We start from the raw sequence: 26,845 nt of genomic DNA, 5'->3' as shown, positions 1-26,845 counted from the left end.
TATATAGCCGGAAAATTAAAAAAGTTACGCTTATTTGAACGCGAGGAGGAAAAAAAAAGAAAAGTTAACAAAAAACGCCCCGTCGGGAAAGGGTTAAGGGACAAATAAGAATGTCAACATGATTAATACAGTTTTAAAATGTCACCAGTCATACTACATTACTATTTTGTGTTTAAATTCTTCCTTGCAGGTATTTCTGAGCCAGCAAAATGGAGGGGCCATTTCTCCAGATGTCCAAAAACATATAGGCATTATTGTATAAAAGGAAAATGTCGTTTCGTTAAGGAATTGAAAGTGCCAGCTTGTGTGTAAGTGTTCATGAAATATTTACAGTTTTTGTGTTTAATAAAATCAATGTAATTAATAAAATCTGAACAATATAGTTAACGGAGCAAGAAGTCTGTAGCTTAGGCACTTTTTTTGTATTCACACTGCAGAAACAGAGAAAAACAATTTAACCAGAGGCATTGGACTATTTCTTGTGCGGTTAAAGTCATAAACAAAGTTGCAGATGAAGTTCAACATATATTGGTGTTGGAAAAAAGTAGCATTGTATTACTTTGTATACAGATTCAGACTCATCTGCACACAGATAAACACATGTAACATTGTTACTGGGACACATCTTCGAGAGAAAAAGATGTTTTGCCCAATCTGAGTCATCTGGGTCCTGTCGTGCTGAGGAGGGCTAAATAAGGGATAAAAGTAGGATTTGGAGTTTAAGGGCGGTATTCAGTTTGGGATTCCAACTGTCCGAACTCCATGAATTCAATTTTCCGGCTGTCGAGTGTTGGAAAGTGGGCGTGTAGGCAGGGGCGAATTTAGGAGTCAGGCCGCCCCTAGGCACAGCATTTTTGTGTCCCCCCCCCCCCTATTTTAATGTAATCATATATGTATATACATTGTTATTTATATATTTCATTACAATTTAACTGTAGCCCACCTTAATATTTTTTTTAAGCACTCTGGGTCCTCACTGTATGGAGGTATGATAATTCATGTCTGCGGCGGCGGCGCTCGTCACTCGCCGCTGCCCACCCGCTCTGCCATGCTGCTATTTAACAGAATGTCAGCCTGCCTGCCACCCTTAATTGGTGCCGCCCTGAGGCCGGTGCCTCATGGGCCTAGGCACAAATCCGGCCCTGCGTGTAGGCGAAAATGGCTGCGGATTGTCTAGAAACAGCTGTAAATTGACAAAACAGATCTGAATTGTTTTAAAGTCGGATCTGTTTTGTCATTATCTGCGTCAATGCTGTCTGAAATGGCAGTATTGAATAGACGGCGGACGCTATTTCCCCTTTCAGAAATAGCAGCCGGCATTGCGTACCCCTATGCAGGGAATTCAATGTTTTAATTCCGACTGACGGAACGTTTACGACAGTCAGAATCATGGCCAGACTGATGTCAATTTGACTGTCGGTATTCAATCTTTGAGTTATCGGAAATGTTCCGACAGTCAGAATACATGTTGATTGTCGAAATCCACGTGTATTTGGGCAAAAATGGCCAGGGATTTGACAATCCTGCAGCCATTTTCATCCATGCAGATTCAATTTTGTTAGAATCTGGCAGGTATCAATGTGGTCGGAAATATTGGAACACATTGAATACTCCTCTAAGTGATAGTTTAAATGCACCACTGTATTTGCATCTGCTGAAATACTTTATATAAAGTGTCTTGCGTGCAGTTATATTATTTTGCCCACTTAATATACTTACAAAATTAAACACTTGCTCACTTAGGCCCTTATTCTGATCGGTGCGGACTTTTCCGCATTCTTTCGGATGGCGTTTTTTAGCCGTCTGCGCATGCGTGGAGAACGCGACGCGCATGTGCCACGCATGGTCTCCGTACTTGTTCTCACTAATCCCGTACAGAACTGTGCACCGCATACATTCGGCCAATAGGGGTGTGTTATGGGCGTCATGCGGAATGACACAGGGGCGTAGTTTCAAAGTGGGCTAAACTGGGCGGAAACATGGGCGGACACGGGGGAGTACACATATATTGGTAGGCGTGCATTCGGACAGCACGCCGAATGCACGCGAACAAAAAGGGAAGAAATGTGCGGTGTCCAAAAGGTTACTTTTGCTTTGCGGACACCACTCGGTCATGCGCTAGGCAATCGGAACGCCTAATCAGGACGGACGCACCTCAACCAATGTCACCTGAACCCAATACAATCACATACTTTACCCATGACTTGTTAATTACACGCTTCTCACTGCTACAATTGGAAGCATTGCAGCTTAAAGGGAACATTACATGATGCACTTGTCACACACTTTAACACTGCAAATAATGCACACAACTTAATAATATTAATACTAATACACATGCCACTTCTGCATGTCTAAATTAATACAGACATTTGTGGGGCCAAAATAACATTTATTAAACAAACTTTGGCAATAATTGAAAATACATAACAAAACAAATGGTACCATACCAGGACAAAAATGACATAATAAAGAATAAATAGCCACAGCAGAATCATTGGGAACACATCAGGTGGCTTCACAACAAAAGTACAGCACCAACACTTCAAGTACAGCACACTGAAACAGGGCAACAGAGGAACCAAACATGACATTTGAACCGCGGGCAAAAGTGGTGACCCTGGGCACGGATTTGGACACAGGATGCTGACACACACAGCTCAATGGAAGATTTGGGAAGACATAACGGAGGAGATTAATGGGGACACAAGTTCATTTGCGAGCACGTTTGCCCCTGGCAGGCTCCTTGCCACGTGCAGCAGCTCTTCTGCCTCGTCCACGGCCAGAGTCAGATGGTGGCTCATGTGGAGCACGTGCTGGTGAGGGGGTGGATCTTCTTCCCCCTCTGGCAGCAGGGAGTGATGAGGTTGGTAATGCACCCGAAGCGGGTGACATTAGTGCCCTATTGCTGTTAACTAGCTCCACCATAAGTTCATTATGGCGGAGGAGGAGGTCGTTTTGCCGCAGGGCTTGATCAGCCAGCACCTGCAGGCTACCAGCAATAGCTTGGTGGCTGCCAGCCATAGCTTGCTGGCTGGCACTCATAGCCTGCAGGCTCTCAGCAATACTCTGCTGGCTGGTGGTCAAACCCTGCAGCACCTCCTCGGCCCTACGCACCCGCTCGAATGCCGACTCTCCCTGCTGCACAATACTATCCAGCACACGGCCCCACATGGACAATTCAGCCGCAGACAATCTTGGCAGCTGCTGCACGGGCCTGCTACTGGGGCCAGGTGGCACAGACTCCACAACCTCCTCAAGAGAATCTTGACCAAGCGGTGGCGATGCTGTTTAACAAGAAAATTCAAATTACCACACATTCCATGCAACATTTAAAACATCTACTTATGGCCTGGCAAATAATTACCTTCAAGAGTAGAAGCCATCACTTCCGCTGGGGACTCGCTGTCTATAGTGCTCACCCCCCGGACCTCCTCCACTGCTATACAGCACTGGGCCATCTCTTCCAGGGGGGTGAGCTCCAGCTTGCCAGGCATGGGGCCAGCCCCAGAGGTCTGGCTGTGTTGCCACCGCTCGGTCAATTTCTTCTTGAGGTTGCCTTTGAAGTCGTGCCACCTGCAATCAAAGTGTACATATTAATACATGTAACTCCTCATGTTTGCTGTAGCACCCATTGCAATCTGAAACATAATACAACATGTGCCTACTGACACCAAACGTACTATATTCTTTTTTCAAACCAATCCTTAGAAGATACAAAAACAGTCACCCTCCAATAACTATCAATTCAATGTCATGGCCTACATGTCTGTGCGTCCAAGCAACGTGAACACCCATTGGCCAACTCCATCTAATATTGAATGTAAACATTACTGGACTTGTCCTACTCAAATTTTACACACATGTACTTGCCTCTTCTTAACGTGCTCCGTCTGACGAACTTGTGGAGCCACTGCATTAATCTCCGCCGTTATCTCCTCCCAGATCTTCCATCTCCTTGTGTGTGTCAACTTCACCGCAGGACACTCAATTAAATCACGTGCCCGGGTCACCAGGATGTCAAGCTCCCGCGGTTCAAATGCCATGTTTCGTGTTGTTGGTTCCCGTGTTGCCCCACTGCGGCCACGGGCACGGGCACTGCCACTGCCACGGCCACGGGCACCGGTTGCTGTACCTGAAGTGCTGGGCTGGCTACTCTGTTGGGAAGCCACCTGCTGGGTTCCCAATGATTCTGCTGAGGATGGCCCAGCTGCTGATTGGCCTGATGTTGATGGGCCAGCTCGGTCCTCTGGGTTGTGGGGTACATATGTGGTGTTGGCCTCCATGCGGGACAACAGATTCTGCACCACCTGCTCTTCCTCAGAGTCTGAGCCTGGCATGTTTGCAACAAGTGTTTGCCTTTCTAGGACCACTTTAAATACTATTTCTGCAATTGGCGTTAATCAGCTGCAAGCTGCGTTCCGTACGGCCGCGTTCCGTACCCCAGCGTCAACCGTGCGGCGCATACGGCCCGCCCCTTGGTGTGGCGAAATATTTCCAGAAAACCTGGCAAACTCAGTAAGTGTGATTTATTTGCTAAATGCAGATTCCAACACCAATGACCAAATACAACTGAGGTCAGACATGACATGTACAGATGGGTCTTGTCCCATCCTTGCTGGCGGGTCGCCATGGCGTCTGCGCTGGCGACCCGCCAGCAGCCACGCCAGCGAGGAGACTGAGACGCGCATGCGTCTCACGCGCACGCGCGTCTCAGTCTACGTCGCTAGCGCGACGGAAACCCTGTCCGTCTCCGCCTCAGGGAGACGGACAGGGTTAGGAGGGGGTTAGGGGGGGTGCGGGCAGTCGGCGGGGACCCCGGGTTACCGCCGGCAAGCCGGCGGGGACCCGGGGAAACGTATGGAAGCGCCGTCGGCAGGGGACGCGCGCGCCTCTCGTGCGCGCGCGTCCCCTTCTCACGATCGCCATGGCGCTGGCGGGGGATGGCGGCTGGCGACGCCAGCGCCATCCCCTGCCAAGATGGGAAAAGACCCATCTGTATATTTGAATGTACTTCTGTACTGTGCACTTGTTTGCTATGTAGTACAACTGACACTACCCATTCCATATGTCAATCCAGTCCACCACTTAGCCACAAGTAATCAGTGCTACCATCCAAATCACATGTGAAAGCACTCCACATTCAGGTTAGATGCTAGCTACTTTTCATTCCACCTCTGTAATATGGCCCAGTAGAAGGTAAGTGTACACATGGCAGCATGGCCTAATTTTGGGAAAAGGTCTGCCTTCATTATAAATTAGCTGTTTAGTACCTTGTGGAGTTAGGTGTAAGTGTCTAGAGATGCAGACTATTTCACCTGTTGCTTAGACCCATGTTTGGTGAATGTTATAGATTAGATATAATGTGTTTCCATCTTATTTTACACTGTTTCGGATGGGTGTGCGATGCAATGGGTTAGCCGTCTGTTCGGGCGCATACACGCTGTTAGTGTAAAAATGAACAATAAAGTTAATACCAAATATCACTCTGATCAACCAATGACAGCACATGATTGTTTGATTTGTGCCATTGCTAAGATGGCGGCCTATGGGAGAGCAGCCCCATTCTCTTCCGCGGAGCTGCGAACTCTGGTCTCCGTTATGGAGACCAGGCTGGGGCGTGCCGGCCCTTTTATTACAAACAGGCAGAAGCGCCAGGCATATGCATCGGCCCGCAGGCACATATTCGCGTGCACCCAGGTCCGCAGGACCATCGCACAGCTGGAGCGGCGATGGTCTGATCTCAGGCGGCGCCAGCCTGATAAGCTCCAGCAAATACGGGCCAGCATTGCTCGATGTAAGTGTTTACCCATTAAATGCCCAATTATACAATATTGCTGACATGACCATATTTCAACCAATAAGGTAACCTGCCTGATCCATGAGTTAAACATGGCATACAATATATGAGTGCTACTTCCTGTTTGACACCCAGTAATGATCATAAAATATGTTATTGGGGAGGATTAATGCTTGTGATGCTTACAATGGGCCAAATGTCACAGCATACCTGCCATGTTACAGGCTGTGTTTTGTAAAGGCCACTAAGGAGCTGTTTGCCTGTACAATTATCTGTACTTCTAACCTTAGCATTTATAGCTTGATAAGGCTTAATAGTAATTACCACTAATTAGCACTTTTTTGATTTTTCACATACACAGCACGTGCTCGCGCAAGACAGGCCCGGGAGGAGGCAGAGGTGGCCCTCGAGGACCTGCCCCAGGAAGGGAGCCCGGAGGAGGGGGCGCAGGAAATGGAGGAGGAGGAGGCAGCGGTGGCCCTGGAGGACCAGCCACAGGAAGGGAGGCCGGAGGAGGGGGCCCAGGAAATTGCCGATGACGAGGGGTGGGCTGTGGAGGCACTGGCACCCGTGGAGGACGTCAGCGAGGCCGAGGATGGCGCATTGGAGGCCCCTGAGGAGGAGGTGGAGCCCGATGAGGTTGTCCAGGCGGCCGGAATTGGTATGTATACATAAGGATTTATTTATCCGTTTGGCATGTACTATTTGCTATGTAACACTGGTGATTCAATTGATTTTTACAATACTATAAAATGACAAAAGAAACGGGATAGCAACAGACACACTTTGTGGTTAGATAGGGTGGGCAAACCATCCCTTTCAGCCAGGACACATAATAATGACACAGGTTGTGAGGATGGCTTTCATGTCGATTTTAAGTGCCACTGAACCTGTGTAGTTAATCTGTATCCTGGAAGAAAGTGATGACTTGCTCATGTAAGGGTTACATGTCTCTGCTGCAAGCATACAATCTGTAGCCTCATATAGGTGAGTAGAGTTTACTGGTGATTGATCTTTGTAAACTAGATTCAGTATGGCATAAATGGAGTATAATAAGGCGTGGCTTAGACTGGAGTAACAAGTGGTCAGTGCCCCTGGGCCCTCCTCTAGCTAACCACCCCCTGCGGCCTGCATGTATGTTTTGCACCATAATTGTGTGTTGATTTGGTCTTAGTAATGCTTTTGAGCATGGGAGTGGGTTAGTGCTGCAGCCTCCCCTAACTGGCATTCTGACAATGATTTCTGGAGCAGACCATCAGCAGGCAAGCCATGCTTGATTGCACAAATGTACTGAGCATTCCTGAGAGTTGTGTAACTCCCCTGCCAGGCTCCATCATATAACAGACACTGAACTTTGTTTGCCGAATTGTGATTGGTGCAGCGCGTGGCATGCTTCTCAGAGCTTAGTCATGGGTGGGTTTGGATGGAGAAGGAGCAGTATGACTGTGAGGTGTTCTACAGAGTAAAGGGTAGAGGGCCAAAATCAGGCTTTCCATGTAGTATGTATGCATGTATGTATAGGTGTATGTCTCATATATATAGGTAGATATGTGTGTATATATATATATATATAGTTTTATATATATATATATATATATATATATATATATATATATATATATACACACACACCTCGCAGAATGCATGTTTAAAATGTAGCTTTGACTATGTTAAATGTATGCATGAATAGCATTAGTCATTTTTCATTTTTAATTTCCTCCACAGATGAGCCTGCCCAAGCAGAGGAGGGTCGCCGTGGGGCCCTCCTGAGACTGAGAGGCCTGATGAGCCAAATGATTGTGGAGATGGACCGCATACTTGATGGGGAATTTTAAATTTTGGGTTGGGGCAAGTTATTTTTGAATAAATCGTTATTTAAAGTTGAAAGTTGTCAGTGTTTTTTTCTAACATGCTAAAGTATATGTGTAAGTTGTTTAAAATGTTTAAAATAAGCAAAATGTACATAGTGTATCTAGATGTATGTTTGGGTCACATGCTGTAAGGGTTAATGTGTGTCATGAATGTAGTAGGAATGTGGGTCAGTATAGATGAGCATTTAATTGATTGCAATTGCTAACAATCCCTTTTTCAGGAGATTGCCTAATAGCCTAAGTGGGTCATGTGATCGCTGTGTGTACTCAGTACAAAATTGTCTTGGATTGTGCGTAAATACTCCGCATCGGGGCGTACGGACAGCTTTCCGTACGTTCTCACGCGGTAAGACCGTGCTTGTGCGGGAAGACCGTGCAAGAATCTGTACGTTTCCCCCGCACACGCACGGTTTGTATGTCGTCCGTACACACGCCCTGTTCTTAAAGAGTGACTCCGTCCGAATGCGGAGGACACGTGGGCGTTTCTACGGACGATGCCCGCACGCTGCCGCACAGCGTTGCGTGCGGCCCGCACCGTAACAATTCGGGAATGTCCGCACCGATCAGAATAAGGCCCTTAGTGTACTTACCCACTTAATGTACTTAACAAAATGAAACAAGTGGATATTTGTGATCAGTTGGTCCCTTCACAAGGTCCTGTCATGTCTACTAGAGATGGTAGCATGCCGCGTGGCCAGTCCCCCGACTTGTGCGATTAGAAGCACCTGCAAGTCTGTAATGTGGGCATTATTCTGAGGCTGTCACTGGTCTCAAATATGGGAATGTGAACTTACCATACTTTGTTTACCCTCCTCTTCCCTTCTTGTGACAAATGGAGGGCAAGTTGGACTCGATTTACCAGGAGGGCTCACATCTTGATATGCCATTTTTATATGTGATAATTCCCATGCGATTTATCACATGTAAAAAAAAGGAATCTGAGTGACCTGAGACGTGAGTTCAAGGGAAGTTGGATGCTGCACATCTCGGGTACTAAAAAGCACTGCGATATACCACTGATGGCTGCACATTTATCATATGTGCAGCATGTCCGACCTCTGACTCCAACCTGTATCGGGGCAGAGCAGATGTCAAACACATGCGATTTTGCCCAATTTTACCCGATTTCTCAGCCAGATCCTTTGGAATCTGGTGAAATTTAGCCAAATCGCACTAGTACCGAGATAGGGGTCCCAATCACACGAAGTGGAATTGGACCAAGGGCGCCTGGCAGGAGCTCTTTTAACCAGCTGCTGCTCTACAACAGGATAGTCAGTCCTGTACAGAATACAAAATACACAAGAAAAAAAATTGAGCAGCGCTATTTAGAAATTTTAAAACCAGATTGGTAGGTCTATTACAATGCTTTATTAATACATGCTAAAAACACACTAAGCCAGTACTAAAAACATCGATGTTATGCTATAAAGTAAATAAATAAATAAAATTGAGAATTGTGCTCAAAGTCCTCACCAACCACACAGTTTTTGGGGGGAAGTAGCCTGGAGAGTCCCGATATTCAGAAATCCATTGGAAGCATCAAATGTCCCCACAATATCGGTCTGGAGGATGATAAAGCTACCAGGTGTAGCGAAACGCGTAAGGAAGCCTGCTGTACCTCCCAACCAGGGACCACTGGATCGCAGACCCGATTATTTCCATCCAAATCCCCATTTCCATCTTCCATTTTGGATACAAAAAAACAAATCCACTGAGGTACCAAAAGGTAGAGGACAACATCCCACTTCATATAATCAGTGGCAGGAGTTGATAATATGTGCCATCTTGGGCCACTCCTTGCAAGAACCATCTTTCATCTTGTTCTCTCTCCGGACCGATATTGTGGTCTCTCCAGGCTACTTCCCTAAAAAAACTGTGTGGTTGGTGAGGACTTTGAGCACAATTCTGAATTTTATTTATTTATTTTATAGCATAACATCGCTGTTTTTAGTACTGTCTTAGTGTGTTTTTAGCATGCATTAATAAATCATTGTAATAGACCTACAAATCTGGTTTTTAAATTTCTAAATAGCGCTGCTCAATTTTTTTCTTGTGAATTTTTTTCTTGTGTATTTTGCAACTCGCACTAGTGTCTGGGGGCCTTTAGACCTGTCGCTATTCACGGCACTACACTGCTGAACTGATTACTATATGTTTCTCTCAACACAATGCCTCAGTAAATACAATTCTTGCTCCCACATTGGTACTGTAACAATTGGGTGGTACTCGACTTCATCCCTGTCACTTTTCCAGTTATTTTGGCCAGACATAGTTGTTGTCTGGGTAGATCTTCAGTCAGGGGTATTGCTAGAACTTTATGGGCCAAATAGATAAATGTGTATAGTGGGTGTGTGTGGGAAAGGTCACAGTACTCTGCCTGCACAGTGTGTGTGTGTGTGTGTGTTTGTGGGGGGGGGGGGTCTGCAGAGCACATATTTGGGGTTGGGGGTCAGTGCTCACCATGCAATGTGTATAGTATGGGTACACAGCGCACATACTGAAAATTGAGGGTTAGTGCTCATCCTGCATGGTAGGGGAGTCAAAGTACATACTGGTGGGGGGCGGTGAGAAGCTTTCCTCATATAAAGTGTTAATATAAACTTGCTTGTTATCCTGAAAAATTACAGCTGTACTTTTTGTGTTATCTGAACACATGTACATGCTTGTCTGAAGCATTTCCTTTTATTATGCACCATTTCTCTGTTATCACACTTGATATTATATAGTCTTCTTTTATTTAATGTATGGTACTATATACAAAACACAAACTGTACCTTTTCCCCCTAAATTTGTTTGCAGATGTGAACGAGGATACACAGGATCAAGATGTGAATACCTGGATTTATTTTACTTAAAAGAAGACAGAGGACAACTTGTTGTGATTGGCCTAATTGTTGCTATGGTGACACTGGTTATTGTCATCATTTCCATATGCATCTGTTCACAGTAAGATAATTGGTTAATGTGCACTTCAATTTATTGTGTATGCTTTCTCTTGAATTTGGCAACACCATGAAATATTTCACTTTACTGCTTTTTTTTTTTTTTTAACAAATGTCTCTAAAATTGTTAATTTTTTAAATAACTTATGCATGAGAATAATATCATTAAAACAATTATTTATATATATTTTTAAATGTCTAAGGTGTGTAACTCGCCAACCTATGGACATGTCAGGATGACCTCTGCAGCATTATCCCCTATTGTAAGATTTTAAAATGAACCTTGTATAGTACTATTGATACTCCCTGTAGCATTATGCCCTGGCCAATGTTAAATACTGTATTCTCATCACACCTGTAGCCTTACCTCTTTCCCTCTAGCATTATCCTATCCAGCATCATCCCAGCGCTGGAACATATCTGTGACCTTTTTACAAACGTTTGCCAGGAACCATATACACCTTTATTCAATGTGCAGCGTAAGTTTAGATAAGACCAATCAGTCCCCTCTAAGAAGGAAGTTGTACTCAGAGGGGCTAATGATCAAGTTCACTCTGAGACTGCATGCAGAGATTGGGGTCTATATAGTGCTGGTTGGGGGGGACTGCTCTCAGCCTTCAGAATGGTGATTGTAAGCAGGGGCGTTTTAAGAAAGAAGAAAAAAGTGGGGGCTCAGCACCAGAGTGTTGCCCCTCAAGTACGGTTACTCAGAAATGCTTGCTTAATGGAGCTGCTTCTGGTTTGAGGAGGGTCAGCCCCCACAGAGGATGAACAAAGATGAAACACAGAAAGAAAGTAGCTGTAGAAGTATTGGGGGAGATGTGGAAGATACAAGATGTGAGTCATTGTAGGATAAAGCAATTTGGCTATTACCTGTTACAATGTATGGCACCCTAGAGTATCATAATTGTTTTCACAGCACCTTTGGCCAAAGGTTTCTCTCTGAGAAATTTAGAAAATTAAAAAATGTAAATTGTGTTTATGTCATCCATAGGTTCTATTATGTGGTGGGGACATGATTTGTTTATGTTTGTCCACAGTTTTATGATTTACAGTCACAAGCACTTGTTTTGCCATCAGATTAATCATTAATTTGTTTGAATTGGTTTTGGACCACCAATCCAAGCCACCCCTGCAAGTACCCAAGGCACCCCGGTGTGCCACAGCACACAGTTTGGGAACCACTGTCCTACAAAAAGAAAACGCTCATAAATTCCTGCAACCGAGGTTTTGCTATTTGGAAGGCTTGCCACCTATCAACAGTTGGTGGATTGATTTACTGCATTTAGTTGTGTGGACAGTGTTATCCACCAAGACATGAAGTTGGAAGGGAAAGCTGCAGCAGTGTTTCATATAAGTACCTTTTGGATAGGCTGGAGGTCTTTTCTTTTCTGTATAGTAGATGGTGCTAGCGTATGACCCTCATACATTACTGTGACTTCTCTTAGGGGAGAAGTCTTAGCCGATCCCCCTTGAACCACCCGGGAGCTTTCTGGGAAGCAGGATTGCTTCCATTATATACGGTCCATTTGCATGCAATATATTGCAATTCCAGAAAGTGCTGCTGGAGGCGGTACTATCCGACGAGCAGCACTTGCGATCTAGGGGCTCTGGTCCAATGCACATGGGAAAGCGCATCGGATCTAAATGTGATTTGCTTGCTTTTACCTGATTTCTCGTGCCAATGCATTGGAATCTAGTAAAATATGGAAAATTGCACTAGTGAATGCCCAACTCAAGGGGGGGTATTTTATCAGGCATTCCACCTGTCGGAACATCCCGACAGTCGGAATCCCAGGCCGTTTTCATTTCTTTCTACTGTAACTAGACAGCTGGAATTCAATGTTCTGGCTGTCCAGTGTCGGAAAGTCCATGGATTGTTGAATTCACTGCCTTTTTGACAATACACGGCCATTTTCCCCGATCTGCTGACTTTCCGACAAAACAACTACAGATGGAGCGGGTCTCTTCTTTGCAGGGGATGGCCATGGCGATGCCAGCCACCATCCCCCGCCACCCACCATCTGTATGTGCGAAAGGGGACGCGCATGCAAGAGATGCGCGCCCATCACCTTCCGATAGCTTCCCGCCGGCTTGTCGTCGGTCACCCGGGGTCCCCACCACCTCCCCGCACCCCCCCCTCTCCCCTTACCCTGTCCATCTCCCTGAAGCGGAGACGGACAGGGTTCCCGTCGCCCTGCCATTGGGAGACTGAGACGCGCGTGAGGCGCACGCGCGTCTCAGTCAGATGGACGCCGGGCTGCTGGCGGATCGCCAGCGGTGACGTTCTGGCGATTCGCCAGCAAGAGGGAGCCCGGCTCCATCTGTAAAACATTTCGCCTAGGGGTGCTGGCTACAAAATGTAGCAAAGTGCAACCTCACTGCTCCAATCTTACTAAACGTCATACAGTACTGTTATTCTGCCACAGATGCACGTGAAGGAAGTCTCTGATAGTTGTGAGTGGCAACCCTTATGCAAACAGTGGAAGATAGTGAACTCGCTATGTTAAATTCCCCTAGCAACACCAGTTGCATGTAAGGATCCAGTGAGGAGGATACAATGGTAATGCTTTAGGTATTTTATTGCTGTACCTTGAGATGATGCACAGATATACCTTGAGGGATGATACAGTAGGAGCAAGTTTCATCTTTGCTCCTTTGCCCATGGCTAGCCATGGCTATTCTATTGTTCTCAGCTGCAATACGTATTGTATTGCAGCTGAGAACAATAGAATAGCCATGGCTAGCCATGGCCAAAGGAGCAAAGATGAAACTTGCTCCTACTGTACATAGAGGTCAAAGCAAAATCCTTTCTGCAGCTCAGGAAAACATGTCTGCTACACATGAGGCTGACACAGGAACTGGAAGTGAGCTTACAGAACAGGAGTAGTCACATGACACATACATATGCTAATTACATTAACTTACAGAGGTAAATATAACATTGGCCAGAAGATGGCAGCAAAGGATAACAAATACATAAGAACTCAATAAATCATATAGCATCCATACAAAATAGTGGATTCAACTTGAGAAACCCTAACTAGGGCAGCACACTCCCCGTCTGAAATCCTAGGATTTCACTTTACCATTTGACATTATGGATTAATGTCCATGATATAATCAACGATGGTTCTGACCAGAAAGACAAAATACAAGAATGCAAAACACAACAATACTGGAATGTGTATATGGAGTAGTCCAGTGAACATGTCTTTCAAACACGTATCAAATGATGAAACAAATTAAACAAAGTTCTCGAAGATTCTTTTAAGCTTGACAGCAAATTACTTGTCAACAGGTAAAAGCAAGACAACTTCAGATATAGGCCTGATGAAAGATTTGGAGTCACCTTGTCTTGAAATGGTCACTCCCACCTTACGAACCTTGCCGTCCTCGCTGGGAAAGACTTTAGAGATGAGTCCCATAGGCCAAGCATTTCTTTCTACTTTCTGGTCCTTCATGAGAACAAGATATCCTACTTGTAGGTTCGGCTTTACCTGCTGCCATTTTCTTCATCCTTGAAAAAGAGTAAGGTATTCCCTTTTCCATCTGTTCCAGAAACAGTTGGCGAGATGTTGAACATGTTTCCATTTCTTCTGATATAGGTTACCAGATGTAAGGTTTTCAGGTGGACTAGGAACAGCTCCAAGTTTTTGAGTGAGAAGAGTTGCTGGAGTAAGAATAACAGGGGTCTCTGGATCCATGGATACAGGAACAAGAGGTCTTGAATTGACAATAGCAGTCACTTCAGCCAAAAATGTGGTTAGAGTCTCATGGGTAAGTCTAGAGAAGTTGGAATTCATAAGCATAGAGTCTAGGATCTTACGAGAGACGCCTATCATCTTTTCCCATGAACCGCCCATATGAGATGCATGAGGAGGGTTGAAGATCCATCTGCAACCATTGTCAGCCAAGTAGTCTTGAACTGGTTTAGAGTTAATTTGTAATTCTCGACAGGCACCTGTGAAGTTGGTTCCACAGTCAGATCTCAACTGCTTAACTGGTCCTCTGATGGCAAGAAATCGTCTTAAAGCATTGATGAAGCTAGAAACGTCCATGGATTCTATTACTTCTATGTGTATAGCACGTACACTCATGCAAGTAAATAACACTGCCCATCGTTTGCTATCTACATGACCACCTCTGGTCCTACGTGCACTGACAGTCCATGGTCCAAAGACATCCAGACCAACATAGGTAAATGGTGGTTCGTTACTTGTCCTATCAGCTGGCAAATCAGACATCTGCTGTTGTTGCAAATTACCCCTTAATTTGCGACACTGAATACAATTATGAATTATGTGGGCAATCAGTCTTTTTGCTCCTACTATCCAAAGACCTGCAGCCCTTAAAGCACCTTCAGTGAAATGTCTGCCTTGGTGCTTTACCTTTTCGTGATAATGCCGTATCAGCAGGGTGGTGACATGGTGATGGCCAGGAATAATGAGAGGATTCATTTCTGACATCTCCAACTTGGCCCTGGTTAAACGACCACCTACCCTCAGCATACCCTGATTGTCAATTACTGGTTTCAAGTTGACTATACGGCTGTTCTTAGGAATGTCTCTGTTGTCACGAATACATTTCAGTTCCATATCAAAGGCACTCTGCTGTACATTTTGTATCACCATCAACTCACTTAGAGTAATTTCCTCTGCAGAGAGAGGTTTCTGACACACATGCCAACCATGACAATCAGCGTCAGTGTTCTTAGCACAATAGCACCGTACAATGTGAACTAACCTTGTGATGGTGCGTACAAGATTTAGCCATCTGGAGAAGCGTTCAAATCGATGACAGCCCAAGCCAACCTTCTCTTTGGACATTGTGATAAGAGTACTTATTTCAGGACGAATCTCTGGGTCGATGTCAGGGTCTTGGAGACTGAAGACATCTTGTAGGGAAGTTTCTTCAGGCTGGTTCTGCAAGAACTCTGGGCCCGTCAACCAAGAAGAATTTTTAGAGGCACTATAAGACGCTGGTCTGGTGGCACAATCTGCAGGATTGAGATGTTTTGGAACATAGTGCCATTGTTCAGGTTTAGAGGATTTTCTGATCCTTTCAATGCGGTTACTGACATAAACATAGAAGCGTTTCTTCTGGTTGCTTATATAACCCAGAACGACCTTGCTATCTGTGTAGAACTGAACATCATCTATGTGAATATCCAACTCTCGCTGTATAAAGTCTGCAATCTCTACAGCCAGTACAGTTGCACAAAGTTCGAGCCTAGGAATGGTATGTTCAGGCCTAGGAGCTAACTTAGCCTTCCCAAATAGAAATCCAACATGAGTTTCATTACAAGAGTCTATTACCTTCAAATAGGCGACAGCTGCTATGGCTTCAGTAGATGCATCTGAGAATATGTGGATTTCCTTTCTCTGACTTGTGCAAGAGACGTTGGAGTGTAACATCATTGTACATGAATCCCATCTAAGGCTTGTAGAGATTCCTTCCAAGACTCCCAGCTTCGCTGTTTGTCTGTAGGCAGTGGAGCATCCCAGTCCTCAATAGACTCTGAGAGCTGTCTTAACAGAAATTTGCCTTGTACAGTTAAGGGTGCTACAAATCCCAGTGGATCATATAGGCTGTTCACCACTGAGAGGACTCCCCGCTTGGTAAATGGCTTATCTGCACAACTTACTTGAAAGCCGAAGGAATCATGCAACAAGTCCCACTGCAAACCCAGACTTCTCTGTACTGGTGGATTGCCTTGGCCGAGATCCAAGTCTCTAAATTCTGTGGCATAATTGCTGGGTTGAAAAGCTTTCATGACAGCAGCACTATTGGAAGCAATTTTATGTAACCTTAGATGAGCCTTAGAAAGCATACTGTACCTTGTGTTCTTTTAAGCAGATCTATAGCTTCTTCTGCTGTAGGTAAAGATTTGAGTGCGTCGTCCACGTAGAAGTCTCTTTCAATGAAGTGTCGGGCATCTTTTCCAAACTCTGATTCGCCATCAGAGGCAGTCCTATGTAGACCATATGTAGCGACTGCGGGTGAAGGACTGTTGCCAAACACATGCACCTTCATGCGGTATTCAACCATTTCCTGGCTGGTATCATTGTCTCGGTGCCATAGAAACCTAAGGTAATTCCTGTGATCTTGTCGTACAATAAAACAATAGAACATTTGTTCAATGGCAACTGGCTCTTTTCTGAATCTCATAAGCACTCCTACCAGATTGTTGGTTAGGTTCGGACCAGTGAGGAGAACGTCATTTAGAGATACGCCACAATGCTTGGCACTTGAATCGAATACCACCCTGATTTGCTTGGGTTTACGTGGGTGATACACTCCGAAGGAGGGAAGATACCAGCATTCTTTATGCTCTTGCAAGGGTGGAGCTAGCTCTGCATGGTCATTTTGAAGTATCTTATTCATAAAGGTCACAAAGTGATCTTTCATTTCAGGCTTGCTTTTTAATGTACATTGCAAAGACATGAATCTGGATAAAGCCTGTTCTCGGTTGTTTGGCAGTCGTGTTCTAACATTCCGAAAAGGTAAAGGTGCATCCCAGTGGTTAGATTCATCCTTGCAGAATCCGCTGTCCATTATCTTAATAAACTCTTTGTCTTCTATGGACAAGGCTATTCTGTTGTCATCTTGCGTTGTGCAAAACACTGATCTTCCTAAGTCATCATAAGGTGTAGGAATTACTTCTGGCACCTGGATGAGGTCAGAGAACTTTTCTCTCACTTCATAGTGATGTGAGCATGGCTTGAAGTGAGTTGTGCGACCGTTTTTGAGCACATAAGTTTTAAACGAGTTAACTTGAGAAGGTTTATGGCTCTTGCCCAGGCACACATCGCCCACAATTACCCAGCCTAAATCGAGTCTTTGTGCATATGGGGCGTCATCTGGACCATTGCAATATTGGCGTACCTTATGGGCCCTCAGAATGTCTCTTCCCAGTAGTAGTAGAATGTCAGCATCCATGTCCATCGGAGGAATTTCTTTAGCAAGGTGTTTTAGGTGAGGATGATGAAGTGCAGCTTCTGGAGTAGGAATTTATTCTCTTTCATCAGGTATCTGGTCACATTCAATTAATGTTGGTAAGGGTATGTGTGTATTCCCCTTGATTGAGGAGATAACATAGCCAGTGGCCCTTCTGCCAAAAGTCTCTGTATGACCGGAGCAGGTGTCAATGGAATACGGCATTGCTTGTCCCTTTATACCGAAGATCTCAAAGAATTTAGGTTTTGCTAAAGACCTGTTGCTTTGTTCATCTATAATGGCGTACATTCTGGTGGCTTTCTCAGATTGCCCTTCTGGGTAGACCTTGACCAGAGAAACCTTAGCACAGCATTTGGGATTGTTCTCTTCCCCACATACTTCCATGCATGATGAGGAAACTGTGGGTGTAGCTGAGTCTTGAGGTTGTAGCTCCCTGCCGTGTTTTGCAACGGGGTTAGGCGCTGTTGAAAGTTGTGTGTTCTCTGGAGGTAGAGTGGGATGCATGGCTGTAACATGTCTATCGCTATTGCATTCGGTGCACTTGACGGTAGCTTTACAGTCTTTTGCAATGTGGTCTGAAGAGGCACAACACTTGTAACACACTCCAAGCTCTCTTAAAGTATCTCTGCGCTCTTGCAAAGTCTTAGCCCTAAGCCCACGACATTCCTTTAGTGGATGAGGCCTTTTGTGGATAGGGCACACACGACTGGAGTCCCTTTGTTTAAGAGCAGGAGCATCTTGCTTGGTGTAGGAGGGCGCAGTAAGTGGGACGTTAGTCTTTCTGACAGATACTGTTCTCCTTAAATCTCTATGTTTGGTAGCAGTGTTATCATACCTTGAGGATGATGATGAAGCTGCTGGAATAGGTTCAGTGAAGTCAAAGCTGGGATCATTCTTCTTCCGAGCTTGGTCACTGATAAATCTGGAAAAGTAAGAGAAAGGGGGAAAGGACACTTTGTGTTCTCTTTTGTACCTGGAACCCTGGTCTGCCCATTTTTCCTGCATGCTGTAAGGTAGTTTGGACACCACTGGATTTACGCCATGAGCAGTGTCAAGGTAACTCAGTCCTGTCAGACGAGGATCTAACTTGGCTAGTTCTAATTCTTTTAATAGGTCGCTTAGATCCTGGAGCTTGTGGTTGTCTTTGCTAGTTATCTTTGGGAAGGCTTGAAGTCTTTTGAATAAGGCACTTTCTATAGCTTCAGAACTGCCATAAGTCTGTTCAAGTCTCTCCCATGCTGCAGCAAGACCTTCCTCTGAGTGGCCGGTATGAACTGCTCTTAATGTCTTGATGCGTTCTGTAGATTCTGGGCCTAACCAGTTGACAAGCAGGTCAAGTTCTTCCTTGGCGGTGAAGTTAAGATCATGGATTACAGCTTCAAAGGTCGATTTCCAGGCTCTATAGTTCTCAGCAGAGTCATCAAACTTTGAGAGACTGGTGTTTATAAGCCCCCTGCGTATCATGTATCTGGCAAGGTCAGACATGTCGGTTCTCTTATTCCTTGTTGCTGGATGAACTTGTGGTGCCGCTGGGGTATGTAAGTTCTCTGGCGTATAAGGCTGAGATATGTCAGGCCAAAATGATGTACAGATGGGTCTTGTCCCATCCTTGCTGGCGGGTCGCCATGGCGTCTGCGCTGGCGACCCGCCAGCAGCCACGCCAGCGAGGAGACTGAGACGCTAGCGCGACGGAAACCCTGTCCGTCTCTGCCTCAGGGAGACGGACAGGGTTAGGGGGGGGTTAGGGGGGGTGCGGGCAGTCGGCGGGGACCCGGGGAAACGTATGGAAGCGCCGTCGGAAGGGGACGCGCGCGCCTCTCGTGCGCGCGCGTCCCCTTCTCACGATCGCCATGGCGCTGGCGGGGGATGGCGGCTGGCGACGCCAGCGCCATCCCCTGCCAAGATGGGAAAAGACCCATCTGTAGCATAAGGATTAAGCTGTGGTTTAGTTACTGGGGAATCTGCTAGCTTGTAGCTGGAAATTACCTTGTCATTGGTAGGTGGCATCACCTGTTGCTGTGTCGGTATGTCTGCATTGAAGATTGGGAGTGGCATCGGTATGCGCAACTTAGAAGCTTCTGTTTTGAGAGCTGAATCTTCATGGTAAGCAGGAGGTATGGGTGTTAGTTGCTTTAGCACATAATCAGCAGTGCGGTCTGCTGGGTTTTCTACTTCTCCTGGGATGTAGTGGTTCAGATCAGTACCTTGGCCTAATGCTTGTTCAAGGACTTTCAGTTTGGCTAAGGCAGCTGCTTCTTCCTTTTCCATTTGGAGGATCTTTGCCTCAGCCTTCATCCGTACCATTTTTTCTCTTACCTCTGCTTCCTTCTTAGCAAAAGAACTTCTTACACTAGCTTCTTCTGCATCTGCACGGATTTCTATTAGCTTCTCATGTAAAGCTGACCTTCTGGAACGAGACGATCTGGCAGATGAGGATGTAAGCTTGGTTGAAGTTGATCGATGTGACCTAACTTCTTGTAAGTGTGCGATGCGGAATACTGCTTTATTTTTGGCATCTTGAACTAAAGCATTATTTCTTTGGAGTAGAGTCTCTATCTCAGCTAGCTCTGCTGAGGCATCATCAAAATCAGAATTACCCAGAAATGTGATGTATTTTGCGGACAGTCTCTGGTAGCGATCATAGGCGGTAGATAAGCGATTCAAAACCGCGGTTTACTCTGTTGCATCATTGTTAAAGCGTGGAAGAGCTGCTATGTGGTATTCCACTCTTTCCCATAAATCATCTAAATTGTCCTTAAATTCGTCTCTGGTTGTCTCAAAAGTCTCTCTAATCTTTTGTGTAGGTTTGAACGCACGTTTAGGGCGTACATCTTGTTCTTCAGTAAGTTTGAACTCTGCTTCCTGTACATCTAAATTATCAGAGGCATGATGGACTTGCTTTTGTGCAGCCACAGAGGAATTCACAGAACCTTTTGAGGACATATTATAACTTGCTTAGAACTGCCTCTTGAAGGTAGAATTGTGCTTTAACTTATAGGTGGAGAGCTGAGTTAGGAAGCGCTTGTGGCCATGTGTTCTCATAAGATGGTGGCCAGCTCTACACTTGCTTGCAGACTATGTGTATACATGCAGATGCTGTAGACTTAGGTTTGCTTTGACTATTCTGCCACAGATGCACGTGAAGGAAGTCTCTGATAGTTGTGAGTGGCAACCCTTATGCAAACAGTGGAAGATAGTGAACTCGCTATGTTAAATTCCCCTAGCAACACCAGTTGCATGTAAGGATCCAGTGAGGAGGATACAATGGTAATGCTTTAGGTATTTTATTGCTGTACCTTGAGATGATGCACAGATATACCTTGAGGGATGATACATAGAGGTCAAAGCAAAACCCTTTCTGCAGCTCAGGAAAACATGTCTGCTTCACATGAGGCTGACACAGGAACTGGAAGTGAGCTTACAGAACAGGAGTAGTCACATGACACATACATATGCTAATTACATTAACTTACAGAGGTAAATATAACATTGGCCAGTAGATGGCAGCAAAGGATAACAAATACACAAGAACTCAATAAATCATATAGCATCCATACAAAATGGTGGATTCAACTTGAGAAACCCTAACTAGGGCAGCACAACTGTACTAGTGAAACTATGGAATTTGAATCTGAATTTACAATGTGTTCCTGTGATTACTGGATGTAATGTCACCCAATATCCAAGCATGCTCTTTCTCTGGTCTCATATTATGCCCTGGATGGAGGCACATCCTACCACAATCACAGAATGAAAATAAAGCTGAGCTTGCATTGTGTACAACTACATAATTTAGATTTACCTAACTGGCATTACAAAATAATTTGTTGACCATCTAGGTGTCCAGGAGGATTTGCTCCCAAATCTAAATGAAGCTTCATATACCTGTACATGTTTATTACTTTTGTTAGTGTGCTCAAATCTGCAAGTGTTTTGCCCTGACCATATTTAACACGATTTAAATGCACATTTAAATGCCATGTGCGCAATTTTTATAGCATGTGTTATGCAACTCTACAGTAGGAGTCTCGCTCAAAAGCAAACAAGAGTAATACTAATCAATATTTCAATATCTAACTATAAAAATCATTTTTTTATTAATAGTCACTGCAGGACAGCACACAGGAGAAAAATGAAGGCGAAGGAAATGGAAAGCCTGAATAATGATTCCACAAGAAAAATGGAAGAAACCAATTTTGCCTAGAGGTAAATGGAGGAGTCCTTCTAAACTAACTTCTGTTCTTCCAACATTTTATTGTTTGGGTTTAGATTGAAATTGTTAAATTTTACTGATCTTAAAGACAAACCCATTTGCGATGATTAGTGGAGTACAGTTAGTACATGTGAATGCAGTGGTGGAAATTGTTGGTGGGCATAGGCGGATTTAGGAGTCTGGCCGCCCCTAGGCACATTATAAGCCGACCCTCGCAAAATAATAATAATAATGTTTTATGTTTGTGCCCGCCCATATAGTAAAATGTGCCTCCTTATAGTATAGAATATAATGCGCCTCCCATTCCCTATGTTATACAGTATAATGTGCCTCCCCCTCCCCATAGTATAGTATATAAGCCTCCCCCTCCTTTAGTGTGAATAAAAACCCTACACTGCCTTTAGATCCCATGCATTGACCCCTTCCAGCTGCGCTTCTCCCAGCATCATGCAAGGAGGTAAACTGCTGTGCCGCCCCTAGCAGGTGCTGACCTAGGCACGTGCCTCACGGCACTGATGGTGAACCTAGGTGCAAAAATATAAATTGGGCCCCCTCCAACACCCCAACCCAAGTTCACAAAATGAAACACGGCAGAAGGGTGACAGGGAGATACTCAGGGTGACAAGTAGAGACAAGAAGAGGCAGAGTGTAACTTGTAAAAACAGTGGGTGACAGGGGCAGTAGTTCACTGCACCTGCTGCACCAATGGTAGTTCTGCTGCTGTGCGAATGCAAATATGTATCATGCAGACCACAAAACTCCTGCATCTGTCAGAAGGAATGTAACTTTATGTCAAATATGCACTGATGGTGCACAGCTTCACTATCCTTACATTAATCACAATCTGTAAAATTAGCTACCCATATTACAAAGATCTGTAGGGATTTATGTTTTTAATCGATTATAAATCATTTTTATTAGATTCAATGGAACATTTTGAACAATATTATTACAAATCACATATTTGATCTTAAAGTTCATTTTTTTTTTATATCAGTGTAACAGAAGCATATAATTTAGTTAAGAACTATTAGGTCCCTATAATTTGCCCCCTTTTTAAAAAATTTTGGTAACCTCAATCCTATTTAATCTTGTATACCAGTTTTTATAAGTTACATTTTAATGCATACAGTTTTGCTTAACGAAACACATGTACATTTATATATTTCCTGTTTACCCAGGTAACAATGAAGCTACCTGCAGGCGGGTTATATGCTGCTGTTACAGAAGATAATAAGCTCTACCATTGTGTAAAACAGCACAAATGGCATATGGAAAGGATCAGAACCATGGCCCATTTGAAAGCTGAAATATTATTCTTCAACCAGTATCTTTTCTCTGTTTATGTAATCCTACAGTCCAGTTATTAATGTGTTATGATATTTATTAAGCTATGAAAAACATTTCTTTTGCCACAAAGCTTGAAGTTAAAAATGCTGCTGTACTTTTGTCTTAATATAAGACGTGAAATGTTTTCAGAAAGTACAGAGTGTTTCTTACCATATCCTCCACAATCTATAGCATTCCTACAAGCTCCAAGTGACATCTGCATTGGTCGTTATTGCAGCTGCAGGGGAGCAGCATGGAGCCGTGGCATCTTGCGCATGAGTATGCTATGGTATGATGCCACACCCTCTATTGTGATGTGGGGGATAATAATGATCCTTTGTGATACTCATTTTTGTCAAACAGTTTTTAGCTTGTCCCATACACGCCAGCCCCCTGCACACCAACATGTGCCCCCATGCACTCCAGGTCACCTCCTTCACATATTCTCCCATTCACAACAACATGCCCTCCATACACAACATAAACACCCATGCAGAAAACTGGACAGCCCTTCCCCGCAAAATATCATGCCCCCCCCTTCACAACAACAATCCCCCACATGCACAACATGCCCCAGACATGCACCCCTCCTGTACACGACACATCCCCCCTAACACACCAGACATACCTACCCCCCGCAAACCAACATTTTCCCATCCTGCACAACATACATTCCCACTCCTACATACCACACACACACCCCTCCTGGCAGAATCTGTCGGCAACACCAGCAGCCCTCCATGCAGTGTGACTGCAGCAGTCAAATGACAATTTTATCGGTAACAAGTCTTTTGATTCAAAACTATTATTCTAGTTCTCTTCCCCTGCAATGGATTAAAAACTAGGTACTGTAGCATGAGTTATACCTGCTGCAACAACATCACACCACTGTGCACTTATTAGTTAATGTAAATGGCATCCATGGATATAACCGATACTGAAAAGGTATTATCGGTCAATGCCACTATGATATCTCTGCAGACATCTCAAAGTTCACGGATGTCAAACATGCCATCCAGTCACACACTGCAGAGGAGTAAGTGCTTGTGTGGTAAATAATGCCACCAATGCACAAATACACAAATGCCCAAACACAGGAAATGTCACATTGCTCTAACAGTGATATACAGACTACACTAACATAAAACTCACAGAGACAATGTGTACTTTAGCAAACTGGAACCTATTAAGTTTGGCTCCATCTGTTAAGTCTGAAAGGCCTTGATGCTGGGAACAGCAATTACAGATGTGTCCACCTACACCTTTCCTCAAACCATGCCATATACTGTAGCCTCATTTGGCACACCACAGACTACCACTTTGACTTTTTCTTAAAACTTGCCTCTTTATCTTCTACTTTATACAAATTATTTGGGACACTACCAATCCCAAATACTAAGTAGTGAATTAAAAAGCATGATACAAGAAAAGTACACAACCTGGTTACAAAAACAAAATACAGGGGTCCCATATAGGGAGGCCAATCCCAGGCCAATTTTTCAACCTAGGTATTCAGGATTGAAAAACTGTCAATCGCAGGATTCCCAGGATCCACAGATTGGCCTCCTGACATGGCACTTTAAAATGGTGTCAAGAGAAAACTCCTTGGTGCTGGATATTTTTCTTTAAATCTGCGGCGGTACGCGTCCTCCGACCATTTCATACCCCCACTATCCACGTTGGCGTGGAGTTGACTTTAGATAGTGTGGCAAGCGCAGCGAGCCACCGAGCCCGAAGCGTGATGAGCGCAGCGAGCCCCGCGCGGGGACGCGCAATACATGTAAAGTAATACGCAGACCCTCGCAGGGCTCGCTGCGCTCGCCACACTTCGGGTTAGGTGGCTCGCTGCGCTTGCCACACTATCTAAAATCATCTTCACGCAGACGTGGATAGTGGGGGTGTGAAAAGGTCGGAGGAAGGGCACCGCCGCCCCTCGCGGGCTCGCTGCGCTCGCCGCGCTTCAGGTTGGTGTTGATCATGGGGGTGGCGTTGACAATGGGGGGGCATTTAACATTGTAAATTAAAACATGACTTCCCATATCATTTTAACGTCTTTGCCCCATAAAACAAAATAAGGACCATATGAAGTATATGAAATAAAATATGGTGTAATACGTCAAGAAATAACATATAACACAGTAATGATAAATAAAAAAATGAATAAAAATTATTTGGCAAACATATATTAAAAAACATATGGACAATCTAAAAAAAACAAAGTCTAAAAAATGCTCAGCTGCAGATAGCCCTTTACCAGATGGTGGTGAATTTGAGTGCCTGTAAGATGGTCTTTGAATAGTGGCTTGGGTTTTCTCCGGATCAAAACGCCCCCCCCCCCCCCCTCCTGGTCTCCTAACAGAGAAGCTGTTCCTGTGGCGGTGTTATTTCAGGAGACCTGGAGGCGGGGCATTTTGATCCAGAGAAAACTCAAACCACTTGCGCATCGTTATGCTTGTTCTGCTACTGTCTAACAATTTCTTTGAGAAAACAAAATTTGAATCTTAGCTGCTAAGTACACAATTCGAAAAGTATGATGCAATATTGTGCGGTCCTTCCAAGTCGTACCATATTGCTCAGAAAAGATAGGTGTATGAAGGAACATCTGTATCTGGGACCTGTGAGTTACAATAATTGATATGTTTTAACTAAATAGTTGTTTTCTATCATGGTTTTCTATGGATTAAAAAACAAATGGGGAATTCAAATGATCATGGTATGTAGAAAAACCCAGCATTTACCACAATTTCTTGATCGATGCACAATTGCAGCCCCTTTTTTCATGAGACAAGTTACATATTTTCACATGAACGATCTGGAATATGTTGTTAAGTCCCTGTGTTTATGTGTAAAAATATTGTAAATACATTTAAGTGAAAACGAAATAGCTATTATAATAAAATAACTTGATATTTAAATGTTATTTAGTTAAATTAAATATAATACAATTATATAATTGTCTTGAACTGCCCCCTGCATTTGGATTATTCCTCACAGTACCTTTTGGGCACATCGCAGCAGATGTACTACAGGTTGAGTATCCCGTATCCAAAATGCTCGGGACCAGGAGAATTTTGGATAACGGATTATTCCGTATTTTGGAATATTTTAACCCCTTCCCGACATTTGACGTACATTTACGTCATGGCCGGGAGGTACTTCCCGACACATGGCATAAATGTACGTCATGAGTTTAAACTGTCACTGCGTCTCGAGACGCAGTGACAGAGGGACGATGTCTGCTGTCCCTGACAGCAGACATGTCCCTGCATGCCCAGGGGGGGCTGCGATGTCGCCCCCCCGTCGGCGATCGCTGTGATTGGCTGTTCAGTGTGAACAGCCATTCACAGCGTTTTCCTGTGTTACCAGCGAATCGGACGCTCGGTAACACAGGTGTCAATCACCGCAGGGCGTCAGGGGGCATGAGGGGGTCATCGGTGACGATGACACCTCACCCCACCCTCACCCCACCTGCCCCCAAGGCTGTGATTGGTCCGTGGGACCCACGGACCAATCACAGCCAAGGCGCGACATTTAAACTGACGGTGACTGCGCTGCAGACGCCATTCCGGTCTGGAATAGCGTGCAGAACGGTCACCGTGCCTGCCTGCCGTGAATACCGACCTGATCCTTGCTAATACTTACCTGATCCTTGCAAATACCTTACCTGATCACCTTATCACTGCTTGTAGCGTGCTGGACGCTTCCTGGATCTGACTTCCTGAGACTTCCT

The 26,845-nt window shown here is 44.6% G+C and overlaps 2 protein-coding genes across 2 annotated transcripts in view; both read left to right on the top strand.

The window, feature by feature from the left end:
• Window positions 1-24,774, top strand: part of BTC (betacellulin) — a 108,617-nt gene extending 83,843 nt beyond the window's left edge. The window contains exons 3-6 of the mRNA XM_083179156.1: window positions 191-308; window positions 10,471-10,617; window positions 21,678-21,779; window positions 22,968-24,774. Coding sequence (XP_083035282.1) covers window positions 191-308; window positions 10,471-10,617; window positions 21,678-21,777 — 365 coding nt within the window. The 3' untranslated portion in view covers window positions 21,778-21,779; window positions 22,968-24,774. The remainder of the gene's footprint in view (window positions 1-190; window positions 309-10,470; window positions 10,618-21,677; window positions 21,780-22,967) is intronic.
• Window positions 6,126-7,884, top strand: LOC146067098 (uncharacterized). Its single transcript, XM_083179157.1, has 2 exons — window positions 6,126-6,461; window positions 7,526-7,884. Exons 1-2 carry the CDS (start codon window positions 6,254-6,256, stop codon window positions 7,633-7,635), a joined length of 318 nt encoding a protein of 105 aa, XP_083035283.1. The 5' UTR covers window positions 6,126-6,253; the 3' UTR covers window positions 7,636-7,884.
• Window positions 24,775-26,845: the final 2,071 nt, after the last annotated feature.

Source organism: Crinia signifera, chromosome 1 (assembly GCF_055691185.1).
Source record: "Crinia signifera chromosome 1, ASM5569118v1, whole genome shotgun sequence".
NCBI lineage: Eukaryota > Metazoa > Chordata > Amphibia > Anura > Myobatrachidae > Crinia > Crinia signifera.
This window is presented reverse-complemented; position numbering and strand designations above follow the sequence as displayed.